The following is a 21,150-nucleotide window of genomic DNA, read 5'->3' as shown; positions in this document are numbered from 1 at the left end:
TTCTTCTCATGACGCATCAGTATTTAAAAATGCATTAGAACGATCAGATCGTTTACGTGTCCCAACAGGTAAATATTATCTAGCTGATGGTGGCTACTCCACACGCAATGGTTTTATATCGTCATATCGTGCCACAATATATCACTTGAAGGAGTTCAATTCCATTCAACCTACAAATTCAAAGGAGCTTTTTAATCTATGACATTCCTCATTACGCGCAACTGTTGAGCGTGCATTTGGTTCCTTGAAAAACCGTTTCACAATTATAAAATGTGACCCCTACTTTCCTCTACAAACTCAAGTTGATATAGTGATTGTCTGTTGCATACTGCATAATTGGATAATTACAGAAGGTGGTGATGAATTCATTCAATCCGAGGATGAATGGGCTAGAAGAAGCCACTGTAGAAGAGGAGAGCAAGCAATTGTAGATGATTCGCGAGAATGGCTTGATAAAAGAGATGAAATTGCTCAATTCATGTGGACTCGCATGCAAAATGATGGATATTAGATTTGTTAATTTCATTTTTTATGAATTTACATGTAACTTACTAAGTTCTACTTCTTTGTTTTATTGATTATATTGTTATATGTGGTATTGATCTACTACTCTTATGGACCATGATGAGAATCTTCTATTTATATATTCACAAAAGTCATACCTACAAATATAATTAATGTAATGCCAAAGAAATTGCTTGTTATCTGTCAGCTATCGATCAAAATATTCATGAGTATATTAGTTTGATGGCTGATAGCGTGAATGAAGTTGCTAACGCAATTAAGATCTCAATAACATCTCCAAATCAAATTCGGAATATGTATACTGAACTGATGTTTGAGTTAACAAATATTCCTGGATTCTCAGAAGAAGAGGTTGATACGATATATAATAATTTATAAAAAAATCCCACACTAATACCATCTTTTCTTTCAAAACCTACAGATTCGAAGACTAGATGGATGCGTAAAGAGTTAGAAAACTAATTTAAGTTGTTGAAGATTGTCATATCTATTAAAGTTGTTATCACTATAAACTGTTTCATGTTAATTTGTTGTAATTATAACTACGAACTATGGTTATATTTTTATCTTTTGTTTTTTAATTGTACATTTTCATTAATGTTGTTTATATGTTATGATTGAGAATCATGTTATTTATTGTAGCACATAATGTGCTCAATAGTTTGTAATTTCACAACGTTCAATACATCCTTCAACTTCTCTACTTCCATCCATTCGAGCCATGTTTGCTTCCTTTTTTTTTCTACGCCACCAAAACAGTTTGTCTCAGGGATTAAACTGTATGGTTTGGGATTTATTGTTGTTGTCGTTGATAACTTAAAAGAGTGTTCATCTTATATGACAAATTTTGTAGGTTATGTATGGATGATCTTACAAGGAGGCATCCCTGATGTTCTTTTTCGTTATGTTTGAATGTTATGTTTTCTTTTGGTTGGCATGTGAAAATATCCATGCCACACAGCTCACTTTGCTCCGTTTTGAGAGTTTTGGAAGGCTTCATTTGGAACAACTTTCATATTATTTTTTACAACGGTTTTTTAGTTAATTTTTGCACTGAAAAGTTGTTTTAGAAAGCAAGAAGAAAGCTATCCCAAACGAAGTTTAAATAATCAATGATTACTTTTATAAATACACAAGTTATAATGACAAAAAAAATTACAAATACACTGTTTTTACTTTACTATGAATATATCTAACCAAACAAGAGAAATATTTCTCCTGAGTTTACTTTGCAGATAACCAAACAACCTCAAAGTATTTGAAATGCACTACATTTATTTTACATTGTGTTTAATTTGCAGGCAACCAAACAGCCCCGAAAACAAAGCAAATTTCTTTGATTTTCATGCATCAAATTTTGAAAGGGCAAATAATTAGCTACAAATTGCAAATTCTCTTAAACCAGGAAATAAAGGAGAGAGAGTGCAGAGAAGCCAAAGCAACGCAGTTTCGGATCTGGCTCCCGCGCCCTGTCACCATGAGGATGCCCAACCGCCAGCAGGCGGACTCGAAGACCACACCCGCTGCCGGAAGTCTTCGGGACGCGGAGTCGCTCTTCCGCTCAAAGCCGATCCATGAGATCCGCGCCGTCGAAGCCGCAACGCGCCGCGATATCGAGCAGAAGAAGGAAGAACTCCGGCAGCTTGTTGGTAAAAGCTACCGCGACCTCATAGACTCTGCCGACTCAATCATCCGGATGAAATCCTCCTGCGACTCTATCTCCTCCAACCTCTCCCTCATCGAAACCGCCCTCCGATCGCTTTCTCCCTCCACCACCGACTCGCCTCACACCGCCCCCGACCCTGCCCGCGGCAAGATCTACGGCATTGCGTGCCGCGTCAAGTACCTCGTCGACACGCCGGAAAACATCTGGGGATGCCTTGACGAGTCCATGCTCCTCGAGGCCTCCGGCCGATATCTCCGCGCCAAGGAAGTGCATGGCCTCCTTTCCACAGTTGCCGCCGATTCCGACGTTCTCTCCCGCTTCCCGCTGCTGCAGCACCAGTGGCAGATCGTCGAGAGCTTCACGGCCCAGATCTCGCAGCGCAGCCGGGATCGCCTCATGGACCGTGGCCTTACTGTTGCTGCATACGCTGACGCTCTTGCCGCCGCTGCTACCATTGATGATCTCAACCCTAAGCAGATTCTTGACATCTTCCTCGACTCGAGACGGGCGTGGATCTCGCAGAAGCTCGTTAGCTCAGCGGCAGATGACAGTCCCACGGCGGTGCTCTGCGACATTGCAAGGGTAATTAGGGCTAGTTTAGGGCAAGTTGGACAACTCTTACGTCATGCGTTGAATGAGATGCCACTGTTTTACAAAATGGTGCTTGGTTCGCCACCAGGGACGCAGCTGTTTGGGGGAATCCCCAATCCGGAGGAGGAGGTAAACCTTTGGAAATCCCACAGGGAGAAGCTGGAATCTGTGATGGTTTTGCTGGAGCCGGAATTTGTAAGTCAGACATGCTCTGCATGGCTGCAGAGTTGCTGTGATGAGATCTTTGCACAGTCTTCTACTGGTAAGGGACTTATTCAAACTATTTCAAGTGGTGAAGGGCTAGTGGCTGCTGAGAAGATGGTCCAGGAGGCATTGGATGGATGTGAGGGGTTAGAGGAGAGCTTGGAGGAGTGGCTCAGGGGTGTCTTTGGTTCTGATATCAAATCCCCTTGGAAGCAAATCTGCGGGCTTATTCTGAAAGATGGCAAGGATATCTTCGAGGATAAAATGGAACAAGCATTCCTGCTGAGGATGAAAGAAATTGTGCAATCTGGATTTGACAACTTGACAAAAGAGGTTAGCGTTAAGGATTCAGTTGAAGCAATTGTATCGGGTCTCAATGGTGCAAAGGATTTCTCTGAGTACCTGAAGAAATCATCAAAGGGTGGTGGAGTTTGGTTTTCGGAGTTTAATCAAAAGAGAATAGGACTTGCCCTGAATTTCAAACCAGCTGCTAATGAGAATGACTTCCGCAACTGTCTCAATGCTTATTTTGGACCAGAGGTCAACCGAATTAGGGATCTAATAGATAAGAGATTGTGCAGCATTTTGGATGATCTTTTGTGCTTTATAGAATCACATAATGCTACAACAAGATTAAAGGAACTAGCACCACATATTCAAGATAAATGTTACAAGGCAATATCAGCCCTATTAGGGGAGACTCAAGAGGAGATTGGCAGCCTCTCTGTTTCTTTAGTTAACAAAAGAATGAATAATGAATCTCAGCCTTCTCCTGTAATTGTGGAGAGATCTCTTTTTCTTGGACGTCTCTTGTATGCATTGCGAAACCATTCAAGTTATATTCCACTCATACTTGGTTCTCCCCGGCAATGGGTGAAGCAAACAACTGGCTCAGCATATGCTAGCTTGGCCTCGCCTCTATCCAAACAATCCAAAGATACCTTTAACTCTCCAATATCTTTTAGCCCTAGAAGACCTGCTTTTGATAGACCTCCAAGTCCTGGACAGTCTCTTGAAACCCCTAAAAGGCAAGCTATTTCAGCTGCTGCTGCATTATTTACAGTTGATAACAGTACAAACATAAAATATGAAGAGTTGAGTAGAAAACTTCAGGATCTTTGCATCGGAGCCCATGGCTCATGGATTACTTGGGTTGCCAATGAGCTATCTATCATTTTGTCTAACGACCTCAATCATGATGATGCTCTTTCTGCGACAAGCCCTCTGAGAGTATGTATATTCTTTTAAGAATTGCTAGATTTCCATCTTGCATATCTACTTCTAATGCTAGTATATTTTTGGTATCTATAATCTACTGACACTCTTCTTTTGATGCTTTTCATGTTATTACTTCTCTGAAATAATATTTCTCCTCCTTCATTCTCGCATAAGCTATCTGATGTTGATGGGAGTTTTTTTCAAAGCATCTTACAAGTGATGTTAAGTTGGTTCTGTTTTGTGGCAAGATTTGTTTACAAATAATGTTGACTGCCTAGGTGTCTCAATAGACTTTCTGAAAACATGAAGGAAAAGCCCCGTTATTAACTGATAAGACATCTAGAAGACTTAGTTTTATCTTGTTGCTTTTTTCCTCTAGTTTAATAAGTGAAGAAATCGAAAAAAAAAACAATTTACTGGTGTAAGACTGCAAACTCTTCAAGTGCTAAATGATCAACCTAGTGTATGGCATAGAAAAACTTGACAAAGTGTAAACTAAAATTTGTATGGTAAATTAACCCATGTTGATAACTAAATGGAAGCGACAATTGAAATGACTAAGATAATTTATTATTGGGGGACATCTTTTTTCCCGTTTTTAGTTTGTCTTTTTGAAGATTGCTGAAATAGCCTGACTTCATGTCTATATCGCTAATCTGAAAATATATTAGCGGTCAACCTGCTGGTTCACATGGAGAAGAAGAAAAATAGGGTTGGAGATTAACCAAATGTTGCTTAATTTATTTACTGTTGGTTGGTAAACATGCGGAAATTTTAAATTTTATAATGAAACTTCAGGAATGCTCCAAGCATTCTTAATACCATCATAGATGCCTAGGTATGTTGTTTCTCATTGCTCTTTTACTGCTGCAAGAAGTAATTTTAGTCATATTGAGTGCAAAAAGAATAGTGCAGTGTCAAAAGATTAAATGATCAACTGTCATATAGACTATGGATAATGCTTGCTAATCACAAAAATATTCCATGAAAGACTATTTTTGCATTTAAATGATATTTGAAAGATCCTGTAAAATTAATTATTTTTTCCACATCAAAGATTGAGTCATGATATTTAAATTGTAGATTCTATGAATGCTAGTTCAAGCAGGTAGCTATCACACTTTGGCTATCTTTTTGGTGTTAAAAGTGAAATGAACTTTCAAGTATAAATAATGAATTAATCAATGACTCTTTACTTTTTTTTTTTGATGTAATATGGAATTTTTTTTGTTAAACTTCTCATCCACCTTTTTTTTTATTTTTTATGTATGGAAATGAGGAATTTTATAATTTTTGAATTAAATTATTGATGATGAAAGATTTTGATCAATTTCTCTTTTGAGCCATTGAGCGCTTTAAACATGTTTAGTGTGTTAGTGTGTATATGCAATTACTAAAGAAGAAAATTATATAATTATGAAATTAAATCATGTATAAGGTTATGAATTTGAAGTCTACAAATAAGTGTGGATATAAGAGAATGTTAAAAAATGATCAAGGGAAAATGTTGAAACAAAAATGAGGATATGAAGTCAAAGAATGCTGCTAGTCCCTTGAGCCAATCAATCAATTTAACAAATTGAAGCCATACATCACCAAGTGATGCCTACAAACATGAGAATTGAACATGACGATGCATGAGATTAGCGTTTATGTTTGTTATGTGCTTGCCATACTTCATTTAAAGGAGAATTCATGAGGAAAATATGTTGCTTGAAGCTACGTATAATTTACTGATGGAGATTCCCTAAAAGATGTTCACCCTATGGGAAGGCCTCATATTGGATCACCTTGAGGATCCAAATTTGGATTCCTAGCTTGGACCATGAGCAATATAAGGATCCTTTTAAGCGCTAAAAGTTTAAAGAATTTTTTCTTAGGTATTTGTGGCAAATTAAAATTCTTTCAAGTGTTAGTTAGCGTAGATGTTGATATAATGATCATGGGTGTGCCTCGAGCTTGATTAATTATGATAGAGATGCATTTGATTGATTCAAACCCAAGCCAACTTAACTATACCCAGCTAGTCTTTTTGATATAGAGATGGTTGGAAGTACCATGTCAACTATCAAGGCCATTTTTGGGTTATTGATGGCTCATGCACCAATTAAATACAAGTGCTAATGTATCAACAGCTCTTCCTTAGGGTTCATGCCCCGTTGATTTGTTAATTGATGACATCTTGGAGCAGAAGAGTGTTCCGTCATGATGGACTTGGATAACTTGGCCTAGGTTGGAATGATCAAAGTGGTCTAGTCCGTGTCAGATCTTCCTTTGTTCGTTTCATCTTTAGGTTTAATGCCACATTAATTTTATTGATGCGCATCAAAGAGGGAAAAAGGGACGTCTTGATTGACTTGGCCTAGGTTGAGATGATTCAAGTAGTCTTGGCCTTGCCAATTTTCTCCCATTTACTTTTTCATGCCTAAACCATGGTGAGGACCATTGTTATGGTGAGGACCATTGTTATTTCCTTTGTTGGAAGCAACAAGATGCTGGAGTCGAAGCGTCACGTGCAGACGATCGGGCATAGCTCCATATTGTATGAAATAAGCAATAGAGTAGTGGTGGCCATTGGCAAGGGCTGATGACTTTAACTGCTTCATGTGAGGAAGTAGGATGCCTTAGAAAGTGGTTGGCATGGTAATGAGTTTCTTTGGTTGTTCGCTCTCCCTTATACTTGGTAGGGAAAGGGAAAAGTTCAATCACAAGCACCATTAGATGAGATTATGAACAACTAGTTGGATGCATATGAGTTCATGGTGGTCAGAGAGAGGAACTTTTGAATAGGATCCTTTATTTTATTTTTTTCACTTTGTAACTTTGTGAATACTAATGCTCATTTATAATTTAGATTGATAATTAGTTAACGGAATGAGTTTGTGTGGAACTAACTTGTCCTATCATACATGCTTTTACCGGAGAAAATCGATGGGTTATATGTGTTTCAAGTGACTATTATTTTTAATTTGATGCAAGGAATGGTCAATGTGATGAGTATAGGCTTTTTGAAGGTTAACTACGTTGTAGAGATTATAGTTTTACTAATAACTTAGAATTGGGTCCAAGAAAATGATATGCAAATGAAAGCTTAATGCAAATAACTACTTTTGGTATTAGAATGTAAGCATGTTATAATTATGTAAAAGATTTAATGTTTAGGTCATAACTATGGATATGAGACATTTACTGAATAATGCTGCACTGCATAAAAGGGTTACAATATTAATTTTAAGGGCCGGATTTAGAATGAAAGTACTAATAATAGATTGTGAAGCATCAGATTTCTCAGTGGTGAATGCGCCACAATAGAAAGATAAAGAGTGATCATGTAAACCAATGATGGATATGTATTAATTATTTATTTCCACAGGAAATTATAATATTGTTGTACTTGCAAGATAGTTAACTTTATAATTTAAGAAAATTAGGTGGTCTTGTGATAGGAAACACTTGTAGATCTCAAGTATTTCCTATCAATATTCGGAAAACAGCGAAAATCCTCCACAAGAATCCATACAAAACCAAGAAATTAGTAGAAAATTTGTATTGTTTGATGAAATAGAAATAGAAAATAGCAAGATACAGTTGATCCTCAATTCGAGAGGAGGATCTATCTCTCCCAAATCTCTAGATTCCGCTAGGGCCCAAAGAAAATCTAAATCTAGGAGATCTCAAATTTCAGCCAAATTTAAGATGTCCTAACCCTAGGAAAACAAACTATTTAATGCATACAAATCAAAAGGAAATCTCTAAACAGTCTCTATATTCAATTTCCCTCCTAAACTCCCTAAAAATCCTTCCAAAATTGGCTCCCGTGGACTTGCGGCTCGCGCGGCTCGTACAGGGAGGCGGAAGACCTCCGCCATTTCACGCAGGGGCCATTCCCACGTGGACTGGCTGGACTGGTCTAACCATACTTCCCTCCCAAAGATCCACCTTGTCCGAAAGGTGGAAAGACGATGCCCTCTTCCATTCCTTCTTCATCACAAACGGTAAGAACCTGATGATGTAAAACGAACAACAAGAATTGTAGGGATTAATAAGAAAGTTGTGTTTGCGATACAATTATAAGTTAATGTTTCATTTAAGATTAGATTCTCGGTTTCCATAGTTGTAAATTTGATTTGGCATGCAGTTACAGTTTTAGGTTAACAGGATGATTCAAAATAACAACAAAAGATAGTAAAACTAAATATGCAAATAACAAGAATCAGTCACATAACAAATAGAACTTTCATCTTTGATTTTCCCTCACTCACACTCTATGAACTAGGCTCATGCAGGAGAAAACTTACACAATAACAAGGTTGCCACTAAAGGACAATAGGCGCTTAAGATTCTTGGTCAATAGAAAGTTTACCCGAATATGAAGAAGACGGCAGCTGTGTGAAGACTTCTAGACAGCAAACGGAAGCTCCCGGATTGTTGGACAGCAAGGGCAGCTTGCTAGAATTCTTTCTGCAAAGCAAAATTGAAACTCTGGGTTTTGGGACAGCAAGTTAATTTGCTGTAGTTTTCTGGAAAGCAATTCATGGATCAACCAGAGGCCCGACAGCAGTGTTGTGATGGCAGGAAATCCCCTCTAGGTCACAATCTAGGAGAGAGTTGGGTTGGGGAGTTGTTGGGGGGAGATTAGTTCAAATCTGACATCAATTTCAAGTTTTTGGTGGAATTTGAATGAAGAAGATTTGAAATTTAGAATTTCAAACAAATGGGAATAAAGGAGGGAAGAGGTAATTAAAATCCTCTAATCTTAGGATTTAATTAGGAAACAAACTAAATAGAAAAAGGGAGGAAAGGGGGCCGGCCAATGGAGGGAGGAGGAAAGCGTCCACATTCAACGAATGTGGATCTTTGCATTGAATGTTGATTGATGACTCCAAATGTGAATTAATTTCAGATTTGCATCCATTGGGGAGAGAGGGATTTAATTGGGGGAGAGAAAAAGGAAAGGGTAGGGGGCGGCCAAAGGAGGGGAGGGGAAATTATGTCAGCATTCCATGTATGTGGTCCCCCATGCAATGAATGTAATTGGATGATTAAATCTGATTTTAAATTCAGATTTATGGAGATTGGGGGTTGCCTAAAATTTTGATTGATTAATATGGTAAGAAATTGAATTTCAAATAATTTGATTTCAAATAATAGATTTCCAAATTAATAGAATGATATTTTAGGAAAGTATTGAAGTGGATGTAGGAATTTGAAATTTAGGGTATGAGACTTGCATGGCCGGCGGCTATGGTGGTTTTGGGAAGGCCGACAGCTGGAGGTTGGCCGGAGGGAGCTAGGGGTGACAGCCTGGCAGCTGGAGGTTGGTCGGAGGGAGCTAGGGGCGGCGGCCTGGCAACTGGGGAAGGCCGACGGAGGGGAGGGAGAATCGGTTGGTTGTGGGGAGGAGGGAGGAGGGAGGAGGGGTCGGCGGCTTAGGGGTCTTGGGCTAGGTGACCGGTGGTGGTAACCAAGGGAGGAGGGAGAAGGAAATTCTATGAGTAGTAACCGCGAGTCCCGAAATCCATCGGTCTGACGGGTGATGCAAGGTCCTCTAGGGTGTATCCTCTCAAGAACTCACCCCCCCACATCATGTAATTCCATCATTGTGAACTTCTTGAAGTTGTCCCTAGGTCTTCCTCCTGCGGTCTTTTCCTTCGAATCCCCCCGAAGAGTATCCGATGTTGGCTCCTTGGATTTCAATAAGGTGGTGGTCATCCTGTACGGGTCTCCTGTCTCTCTCTCGAGGTGTCTTTGATCTTCTACCAATTGAGCTAGCTCCATAGCCTCTCCCAAGTCACGAGGCCTCATTATTCTAACCGTTGCCCGGATCTCTGGTGTTAATCCTTTCATGAAATTTCCCTCTAGCACTATCTCAAAAAGGCGGTCTAATCGGCTAGCAAGGTACTCGAACCTCTCTCAATACTCTATCACTGAATCATCCTGCGTCAAGACGAAGAACTGCTCATAGAAGTTTTCTCCCCACCGGTTCGGAAATGTTCTGTCAAACAATCCTTGAACTTCCTCCAACTCCATATGGTTCCTCATATGTCCCTCCATTGGTACCAAACCAAAGCTTTCCCTTCCAAACATAGGTCTGCTACCGTCAGTCTCTCCTCCTCTATTAACCCATTGACAACTAAATATCTTTCAACCTTGTAGATCCACCCGTGCGCATCCTCCCCCTCAAAATTGGCATCTTTAATTTCCTCACCCTCGGATCGCCTTTGTTCCCTCCATAATTTCACATTCCCCGAGGGGGTGGTTTCTCTCAAGTGTCACAATCATTCCTTCTATGTTCATACCCAAACCTTTTATCAAATTCCCACCTTCTCCTCTCAAATTCATCACCCCTTGAATCATAACAAACTCTTTCCCTTTCAAATTCAGCTCCCCTTTGATCATAATTACTCATTTCTCTTTTCGATCTCGCCCCTCTCCTCTTCAAATCAGCACATCTTCGTTCTTGCCCTACCTCCTCACTCCTCCCCTCATACCCTTTGCCCGGCTTCTCCATAGAAATAGGCTCTAGGAGAGGTATTTTTTCTTCTCCCTTTCGAGTCTCCACTTCCCGATCTCCCCTTTGCTTGATTAGCTTAGGATTTTTCCCATCTCCGTGATTGTTGGCGCCTTCCCTCACCTCCGACGGCAATATTTTGATTTGGCCCTCGAGCACTTTCTTCAACTTCTCCTCCAAGATGAAAAATTTCAAATTGAACTTATCATGGATGGCTGAGACATCTTTTTTTTAAATCTGAAACTTGAGTTTGGAGATATGAAATTTTAGATTTCATTTGTCCAATCTCCACTTTGAAGTGTTCCTCCAATGCATTCATTTTCTTGGCCGCCATTGATGCCTGAATTGTTGTAGAAATAAAAATTTGGACTTCGATCTTCAAAAACAGCAATTTTCTTTGAAATCCCAAGAACAGCCACTGAAATTCACAAAAACAACCCACAAAAAGTCCCAAAAACAACTCTGATATCAATTTGATAGGAAACACTTGTAGATCTCAAGTATTTCCTATCAATCTTCGGAAAATAGCAAAAATCCTCCACAAGAATCCACACAAAACCAAGAAAACAGTAAAAATTTTGTATTATTTGATGAAATATAAACGGAAAATAGCAAGATACAGTTGATCCTCAATTCGAGAGGAGGATCAATCTCTCCCAAATATCTAGACATCGCTAGAGCCCAAAGAAAACCTAAATCTAGGATATCTTAAATTTCAGCCAAATTCAAGATGCCCTAACCCTAGGAAAACAAACTATTTAATGCATACAAATCAAAAGGAAATCTCTAAATAGTCCCTACATTCAATTTCCCTCCTGAACTCCCTAAAAAATCCTTCCAAATTGGCTCCCATGGACTTGCAGCTCGCGCGGCTAGTACAAGGAGGCGGAAGACCTCCGCCATTTCGCGCACAGGCGGGTCCCGCGTGGACCGGCTGGACCGGTCTAACATCTTGATTTGATGATCTTCCATATCCATACTCGTAAAGATCACCGGTAAAACTTGGGTTAAGAAAGCATCTTGAATTATTGCGAAGCATGTTAAGTAATGAAAGCTATTTCACCAAAATACTTTGGTTTTTCATTTTTCTCTTATTCGTTTTTATACTTTAGTTAATCAAAACTTGTTCATAATTGGTTTAATCATTATTTAGCAAGCTATTGAATACCTGGAATGAAGTATTTATAAACAAATCCATTAGTTAATTAATCGTTATGCATCTTTAGCTTTATGCATATTAGATAGGCATCTTGTAGCAAACACATGTACTTGCTAAAGGTGTCAGATATTGTTGTTAGTCCGATGTGAAAATTTGTAATAGTTCTTTGACGTTCTTAATTGTTCTATGTTTAATAGTTTCTTGGCCATTTCATATACCAAGGCTGTATGCATTAGTACTTTTGCTTGTTTTTATGATCCATTGAGTGATAATATTGTGCTTTGATTAGGGTTGGGAAGTGACTGTGATCAAGCAAGACGAACCTGCTGAGGATCATTTAGAGATGCAAATAGCTCTTCCTTCCATGGCTTCACAGTACATTGTTTCTTTCCTCTTCCAAGCATGCCAAGAAATTCATAAAGTTGGAGGGCATGTTCTTGATAGAGTTATCCTGCAAAATTTTGCCTCTGAAATGTTAAAGAAGGTCTGCTGTCTGTCTTATTGCTGCATATTGGAATTTTTTTTTTTACAGAATATCTATGGACCATCGCTTCTTTTCAACTTAATTTATTTCTTGCTGCTCATTGATTTAATTTAATTATTTAGGCTATTTTTGCTGATCGGTGCAAATAAGGGATGATTCTCTGTTGAAACTTTGCCTATCATTCAGTAACAATTGAGGCCATGCAATGGCCTGTGTGAATAACACCTTGTTGTTTTGCTATTAAAAACCTGATAGGCTAATAGTCATTTTCTTCAGCTTTTATGTTTGCTTGTTTATTTGGATATTGTCCCAGCTTTTAGTAGGGCGAGGAATTTAAGTAATTAAGTATTCCTTATAAAGTGCACTAAATTATTCTAATGTTATCACCTATATCCATATATTTATTATACACTATAGATAACCAATCTTTGTTTATGTGAAAAGTGAGCTTAATTTATTATTTGTTTATGTGAAAAAGTGAACTTAATTTATTAATTTCCGAATGCATGTGTTGGTATTTTTATCATTATATACTTTACTGATCTGCTTAAATGTTATGACTATTCTTGACATTGCAATTTCATCTTCTTCCATCATCACATGGTTAAAGTGGTGTTTTTATTATTAAACTCTTGGTCAATAGATTAACTTGAACACATCAAAGCTTTGATAGTAAAGGTCAACTTTGATACAACCTCTTAAGTTCATGTTGTTATTCTTGATCTGTGATAGTTCGATTTTTATATAACTGATTGTGATTTGGTTTCTCTATTATATAAATGGCTTGTTTCACGAAGTTTCCCTCTAATATTATTTGTTCTTGATTTTATGTCACACTTTTAGTTTCTTCAACAGAAACATATCGTCTTTAATTGAAATACTATATTTTTAGTAAGCCCGTTTTTAGATTTTGATTTCATGGCTGTTGCCTTCTTGAAATTTGTATAGATCTTAGTGTTTGTTTAGCTTTGCTATTTCTTTCAATGATCATTGTCATGAGCATGCTAATCCAATTGATGCACAGGTTGTTGAAGTCTATGAAAACTTTCTTGCAAAAGTGGAGGCACCTGAATCACATATATCGGAAAAAGGTGTTCTGCAGATTATGTTAGACTTAAGATTCTCTGCTGATGTTCTCTCTGGAGGCAAGGATGTAACTTCCATTAGCGTTGAATTGACCCCTGGAAGGAGAAAACTTGTGTCATCTTCGGACTCAAGTTTTATGGAGATTGTTTCAGGGCTAATACATAGGTTCTCACAAAGATTGGATCCCATTGATTGGGCCACGTAAGATCTGCAACACTCTTGAAGTTCACTCATTTTAATTTTTACCTCTATCATGTTCGAAAAACAGAATGGATGAATGCTTATTGAAAAATATATTATTTTTGGATAATTTTTATGTGCTATATGTTCCTACTTATAACATATTAATTTTTTAATATATATTTTCAACCAGAATAGTTGATTTACCGATCTTTTGATTTTCAACCAGGTTTGATTAATTATGGTCTGAATACTTCTCTTTTTTGTTTTCTTTGTATTATAAACTTTCATTCTGGAATTTGCAGGTATGAGCCTTACCTTTGGGAGAATGAAAAGCAGGCATACAAACGATGTTCTGTACTCTTTGGGTTCTTTATTCAGCTTAATCGCCTCTATGTCGATACTGTTCAAAAATTACCTACAAAGTCCAATACAGAATCAAATATATTGAGATGTTCTACAGTTCCAAGATTTAAGTACCTTCCAATCAGGTACCTACAAATTTTTTCGAAATATATATTTTCTTCAATTCCAAATCAGGGCACACCAATACCATTTACTTGATTACTATTGTTATGAGTCGAATGTTTGCTTCACAAGTTGCCATATGTTTATATTTGTTTGAGGGGTTTGAAGGTTGCAGATCATGCTAATTAGCTCTTTCAATAGCTAATCAATTGATTATATCTTTGATTAATTAAGGACAACTTGTAGTGTATGAGAACTCAGATGTATTTTTTTCATTCACAGAAGAAAAGTGATTATATTCCTTCTAATTTTATTTTTATCATCTATCACTTTATATAATTTTCATACTCAAGATTGTACTATTAATTGTGATCTAAAACATAAGAAATACATGTGGATCAAGTTTATCTATTTTAGTGATGATTTAACCATTCAAAGCATGTGAAAAGTATAAAGATGGTTGGATGACATGTAGAATCTATTTTAAATGTCTAATTTTTCTCATATATTTCACCAATCATATTACTACACGCCCATACATGCACGCATATGCACACATGGATCATCATTAGCCTAATGCCAACTATTTGGAAATAGATTTCTGAATCTTAGACCCCCCGCGACGAAATTGATCTTCGACGAGATTGTTAGAGATCTAATGGATTGTCCCAAGACAATCTCTTTGGCTTCAAATCCTCTCGATCCTCACCTAGCTTCAATCAAGTAGGTTCTAGGGTTCTATATTCTTCTCAAGGCATCAGCTCCGTCCCTCCAAGAGGATTCTCCTTCTCGGTGAATTCTTCTTAATGCTATGTCCAGTTGGATCTATATGGGCTTCGCATCCTAAGGGGATACTCTCAACAACTTCTTCATCGAATCATTGGCCAAAATCATCTCTCCCCAAGGAGGTTGGTCTGATTAGCAATTTTCCCAAGCAGTCATTCCACCATGGTACGCTTGGCTCTTTTCCTTTAAGGTATGCCCTCAATAATTTCCGAAGGGAGCTCAACCCTGTACTCTCTTTACCTTCTTGACCAAGTTGTTAGTATCCTTTTGCCAAAAAGCACTCGAGGTCAATAGCTAAGCACCCTCACTTTGATTTTATTTGGTACATCTCTATGAACGGTCAGGTCTTCACCCAAAAGAGGAAAGGTGTTAACAAATATTGTGATGTGCGGTACTTTTTCCCATCCCTCCCTCTATCCATGACCCAAATGATAAGTAATCCTTTGCAACATGGCGCGCTTTCCAAAGTCACCCCTCTAACCTAACATTGCATTTTATAAACTTCACCTCACTCACTTGGCCCTATTTAGTGGCTATTTCTTCCGGTTAATCCCAGGATGTATGAGGGCTATATAAATTCCTCTTTAGCTCCTTCGAAAGCAAGGGAGATAAACATCCTACACAAGGGTGAGATAAGTGACAGAATTGTAAAATAATATAGGGGAGAGATAGACGCAAGGTAGCAACACCCAATAAAAAGAGCAGCTACCAACATTCACAAGCAGAAAGGAGTGAAAGTAGATAAGTGGTCTTGTAACTCATGATTTTTTAGCATTTTTAGGCCCTTGTAATAGATCTAATCATTCTCACCCTATTTTTTAGTCCTTACAAAAATATACTTCTCAACCAGTATTAGGCTTTGGCCAAACTCTCCATTTGGCTTCCCTTTACTCGTTATCTTGGCGTGAGAGGAAGAGCCAGTCACCCCCTTAGATTTTTCTACATGAAACCTTTGGAATACCCTTACTAATGACAAACTTGTTAATAAGGACTTTTGCTAGAGAATACCATGTTATTCGAGCATAGGAGGTAAGGAAGAATTTGAGTCCTAGTGGTGTAGTGTAATAACCGATAATGGTCTGTGATTTTCACGTCGCTCATATGTTCCATGCAAAATTTTGCTTGCACATCTTTGAGCCAAGACATGTTTTCTTGGAAACTTACCTCACTAATCTTTGCCTGTCAGGGTCTTCTCATTTTATTACTAAAAAGCTAATGTGCACGGCTTTAGAGCTTCATTCAAATACTTTGTAATAAATATCAATGTATCATTAAATTTACAGAAGGACTCTGCTTTTCAATAAAAATACAACATTCCATGTATGATATATTTTGCATGCTATGTTGTTTCTAAACTTCCCAATCATGTTAAGTTAGAGGCCAAGAGTGAGAGCTTGACATTCATCATGTGCTCTCTTCCATCGCCTGTGCATGATTTAACTCTGTTGTCTCTACAATGTGCCGTGATATAGATTTATTTATCTTGCATAAATCACTTCTTAGTTGATCTATGAGAATAAACCCTTTGCTTGAGACAAGATTTAATTACAAAGCAATATTCAAGAGGACATAGTTGTGTCTCTGACCTTAAATCCAAAAATCTGTAAGACATCTCCATAAAAAATTTATTCGGTATCTTTCATTACTTCTTGGGAAGCCCTCTCTCAAGGGATTGAGAGTCTTTTGTTTTATTCTCCTCATTTCATTAGAGAAAGTCCTTCATTAGTAGCCATAATCCTAATCTTATGCCAAGATCCCATATTTATAATTTAATGAGTCTTTTTTTACCATCTTGAGCCCTTGAGAAGATGTATCATTCTCATGTACCCGCTCTACCATTGAGCTTCTTTCTAGAAGTTTCCTCGAACATTCTTGGGTCTTAAGCATCCTTAGTCATCTCCATCAAATCATATGCATACATATCTAATACCCACTGATTCCACCTATAGAGTGGTAACTTAATCTTTTGAGACACTATACCTTTGGCCATGGGCTTTGAATCTTTTTGAACTTATCTCACATATTATTGAGAAGAATATATTTTGGTGATACTTTTAAATGAGTTAGTTTGACTACATTGAGACCCTTCCCTTGTGGTAGCCTGGTGATACAACAATCAACACTTCATAATAGGCTTGTAACCTCTACATCAAGTGGCACGCCTCAAGAGAGAGCCAAGCCTTCTAACAAAGTCTCTCATAAAACATCTATATCTTGGCCTTAACTATTTATCTAGAGCGTAATAACAATCCTTAATGAAGAGTATTATTGGGTAACGTGTTTAAAGATATAATTAACTTTGGTAGATTGTATGCTTGTGGGAAATTTTGATCCCTAAATCTAAATTAATCATGTTTTATCTTCTTAATCATTCTCGAGAAATTTATGGGACCTTGTCTATATTTGTCTTCCATTCATACTCATAAGCCCATGTTATATTTTCTCCTCTTTATTACCAAATGACTTATAACACTGTCAAATAAAAATCTCATAAGGATGTTTTGAAGTTCATGGATTTATGATGATTGTTGGAGATAGTTTCTCTCACAATCTTTGCAAAGTCAGTATGCTCCATTTGTATGACCTGCCCCAGCCGTTTGGCCATTCCGACATTGGTACGCCAGTTATGATCTTAGTTCAACCAAGGGATAAGCTTATCTCGCTCTCAATGTTGACTTGTCAAATTTAAGTTCATTAGGTCATTCCCCTTTGTTGATTCAAAAGTTATATGTGATGATTGTTAGCTATCAAGCACAATTTCTCTTATTATATTATATACACACACATGCATATGCATATGCATGCACGTGCATGTGTGATGTTACTTTGAGCTTTATGTACTCAATAATCATTCAATAAATTCACTAATGCTTCATAATAGAGTTATTTGTAGCTTGAATGTTGTAATGATAGACATGTTGATGATGATTAAACTCTCTAGATTTTTTTTTCACAGTTGAGGAAAGGGTCTAGGGCTCATGAGAGCGACAATCTAAAGTGTTATCCATAATCACTAAAGCAGAGCCTCTTAATTCTTGGAGGAAGCGACCGAAAATATTTCCCTTGATTCACTATGCCTTTCTATTTTCACTTTCCTCTATTTCATAAGACAAGTATTGCTTTAGGAGGAGAAAAGCAATGCTTATATTGTGGGCACTCTTGTTGTTGTCAACCCTACCATTCAATTTTCATCTCTCCAATTTGGCCCTAGCAAATACTCCAAGAATTTCGAAAGGAGGCCAAGTAAGATAAGAACCAAGGCCTAGATGGAGTTGGTTGAGATTGAGATACATTTCCCCACCTTTAATAGATTCAAGCCCATTTCATGGGGCGACAGTAAAGAAAGTGCCCTCATTATTGCCCAAAAGTTTTCATCCACTATAAAGAAGCAGTAAACTTAACAAAGGTTGCTAGCACCAATGCTTTTAGGTCCCATAACCTATAATTCAAACTATACGAAGTTTGGGACAGGTGACTGATATCACCAATGTTAATAGGTCCCATGAACTATATCCAAACTATACAAAATTTTGCAAGTGATAAAGCACAATGAGCGGTGAAGGAAACCCAATTCAAAGAGGTCATGATGAGTGGAATAACCTAATGCGGCACATAGATGGCTCAAGTTCGAGGGAATGAAGAAGTTATTCAAGTTGCCCTTGCCAAAATACTTGAGTAAAAGTTGGGGAAGGAGACCTCTATAGGTCTGTCTAGGGATGACTTTTTATCAACAAAGTCGGTCGAATTTGTGTGTAATTTGATTGCTGCAATGAGAGATTAGAAGAAAATGTTGTAGGTCCTTTGATGGTAGATATTGCTAGTAACAGCTATCGGTCAAACATTTGAAGTTCTATAGTAGCAAAAGGCAAGGGTGGGAACCTGTAGATTTGATACCATAGGTTTCATTGGGAATGGCGCCGCAAGCAACTCATTGATCTTTCTAAGCATGTGTACGGAAAATATATAAACATGTTTGAGATGAATCAAATTTCCTTCCCCCTAATTCCGAGAGAACATGAATCCATCCAAAGGCATCCTTGTAGGTAGCACCCTTAGGTCTAAGAAGGGAGGAAATTTCACGAAACTTGTCAGTCAACTCGTAAGATAGTATACGATAGATCATAGATGATGTGAATGATTTTGAGTTAAGGTTAGTGATGCTCCTTGGATTGCTTGTTTATGAGTCACATCTCCATGACCCATAACAAGTGTCCCTGATTAGATCATACTAATTTTTTGGATTAGGTTGAGGGTGAAGACTAGTGCATAAACGACAACGCCCGCAATCCACTAGTGGTGATAACTCAACCCTCCAACTTAAAAATAGGAAGTTTTAGCAGCCCAAAGTCTCAGGCTTGACAAAACTTCCTTGAAGGATGCTTGAATTAGCACAGCTATATTCCATGGCCTTATCAATCACTTCTCCAAGACCCACAAGAAGTGTTCATTACTAGAAGATACTAATTTGCTAGCCTAGGCTGAGGGGGGAGACGAATGCATAAACAACAATGCCCGCAATCCACTAGTGGTGATGACTCAGCTCTCCAACTTAAAAATAATAAGAACATAATGGCAGGCTAACTTGTGGGCTTGACAAAATGTCCTCTAGGATGCTTGAATCATCACAGCCGCCTTCAATGGCCCAAATCTCCTTGAAATCAACATGGATTTCCTTTGAAGATCTATGTACAAATACTACATAATATTAACAACCGCTCCAATATGGAAAGCCTTGCCATCGGGTTTACAAAAGGTTAGTTCACTAACTAATATAATAATTGCTAAGGTGGTCATGGTGGGCTATCCTAAAACCCTTGCTAATTCGATTATCAAGGCTGTGTCATTACCTTAGGGCAAGAAGGAAACATCATCTAGAAGGGTTGACCATATCTGACGAAGTACAAATTTGTGTAGTACGTGAAGGGCTTTGTTTCTCTTAAAGTTAGAACATTTGTGGAACAAATAACCTCTGACAACACCTAATTCATTTAAGAACAAGTGAATCTCTATGGCCTTTTCAAAAGGCCTAAGCTCATGCTAGGAGCTTTATGAGGATGGATGAGGTACATGCGATTTTCTTTTAAAATTACGAAGGGAAGAGGCCCCAAAAGATGGAGAGATTATTCTGTGTGGAATCCGTATGTATTTGGAGACGAATCCGGACACGCCACGTCACCGGATGCATTGGGCCCCGGTGATGTGGCATGTCCGGATTCGCCTCCGAACACATTCGGATTCCACAGAATAATTTTCCCCTGACCTTGGTTTCAATAAAACCTAAGCAAGAAAACTGCAACTCTATTTGAAGTTCTTGGAGTGAAGTTTTGCACATACGACCTTAGAGAGCATATGTTTTTAACAAAAAGAACTTTACAGCATAGGTGCCGCAGCTGATAACAGTATTTTTTGTTGGGTAACTGTTATGTGGAGAGATAAATTTGCATCTAGAACGGGGAAAATATTATCATGCGCTCTTAGTTTTGATCATACCTATCTCTTTGGTCCTGGACATTCGTTTGTAGTCCCTTCATACTGTTACTAACCTAGATTTAAATGAACAGCTCCATTTACCATTTAGCTTACATTGGCCCCTCTCACATTTTTCCTATGGTATATTGTTGTACTTTTTTTTTTCTTCTGGAGCTAAATATCCAAACGACCAATTCAATACTTCAAATGCTACATAGAAATATCCTATTGAACCTCTCTTACTGATTGATGATGGTTGAGCATTTTAATTAGGTTAGATAGTGACCTGATCTAAAGTTTTTGTAACTTTCCTCCAGGGAAGTGTGCCAGTTAGCTTAGAGAAGTAACTTATTCTTCTCTGATTTAGCAGAACAAAATGCCGAGGGTAAAAATGAGCCATAGTGCGGACGATTTGACCAGTTTAACTTGTTTAGCCAGTGCTTCCCAGCTGACTGTAATTTGGATGTACGCTCTCTTGCATTTTTTTTTTTTTTTTGTGTGAGACAATTTGGGCGAACCCTTCTCATTAAATTGAAAAAAAAAAAATCTTAAGGTATAATGAACATCCTCATCCATCAAGAATGAATAGAAAGATTTGACTAATATAAACCATTTGTTGAAAGAATCTAAATAAGTGTAATATCAGTTTCTGCTCCAGGTTCGTCCGGACGAAGTCGGATCGTCCGGGACGATCGGTACAGGTTGTGCAGAGAAAATCATGTTTGGCTGTATGGTTCGTCTGGACGAAATCAGGATCGTCTGGACGAAAATAAGTCAGTGAACCCTTCGCCGGGGACGATATT

The 21,150-nt window shown here is 38.0% G+C and overlaps 1 protein-coding gene across 1 annotated transcript in view; it reads left to right on the top strand.

Annotated features, from left to right (window-relative positions):
• Positions 1-1,914: 1,914 nt before the first annotated feature.
• Positions 1,915-21,150, top strand: part of LOC110109227 (conserved oligomeric Golgi complex subunit 1) — a 21,707-nt gene continuing 2,471 nt past the window's right edge. The window contains exons 1-4 of the mRNA XM_020840186.2: positions 1,915-4,216; positions 12,164-12,358; positions 13,383-13,645; positions 13,930-14,115. Coding sequence (XP_020695845.1) covers positions 2,003-4,216; positions 12,164-12,358; positions 13,383-13,645; positions 13,930-14,115 — 2,858 coding nt within the window. The 5' untranslated portion in view covers positions 1,915-2,002. The remainder of the gene's footprint in view (positions 4,217-12,163; positions 12,359-13,382; positions 13,646-13,929; positions 14,116-21,150) is intronic.

Source organism: Dendrobium catenatum, unplaced genomic scaffold (assembly GCF_001605985.2).
Source record: "Dendrobium catenatum unplaced genomic scaffold, ASM160598v2 fragScaff_scaffold_1520, whole genome shotgun sequence".
Taxonomy (NCBI): domain Eukaryota; kingdom Viridiplantae; phylum Streptophyta; class Magnoliopsida; order Asparagales; family Orchidaceae; genus Dendrobium; species Dendrobium catenatum.
Note: the sequence above shows the minus strand (reverse complement) of the source record. Positions and strands in the feature narration are given on the sequence as shown.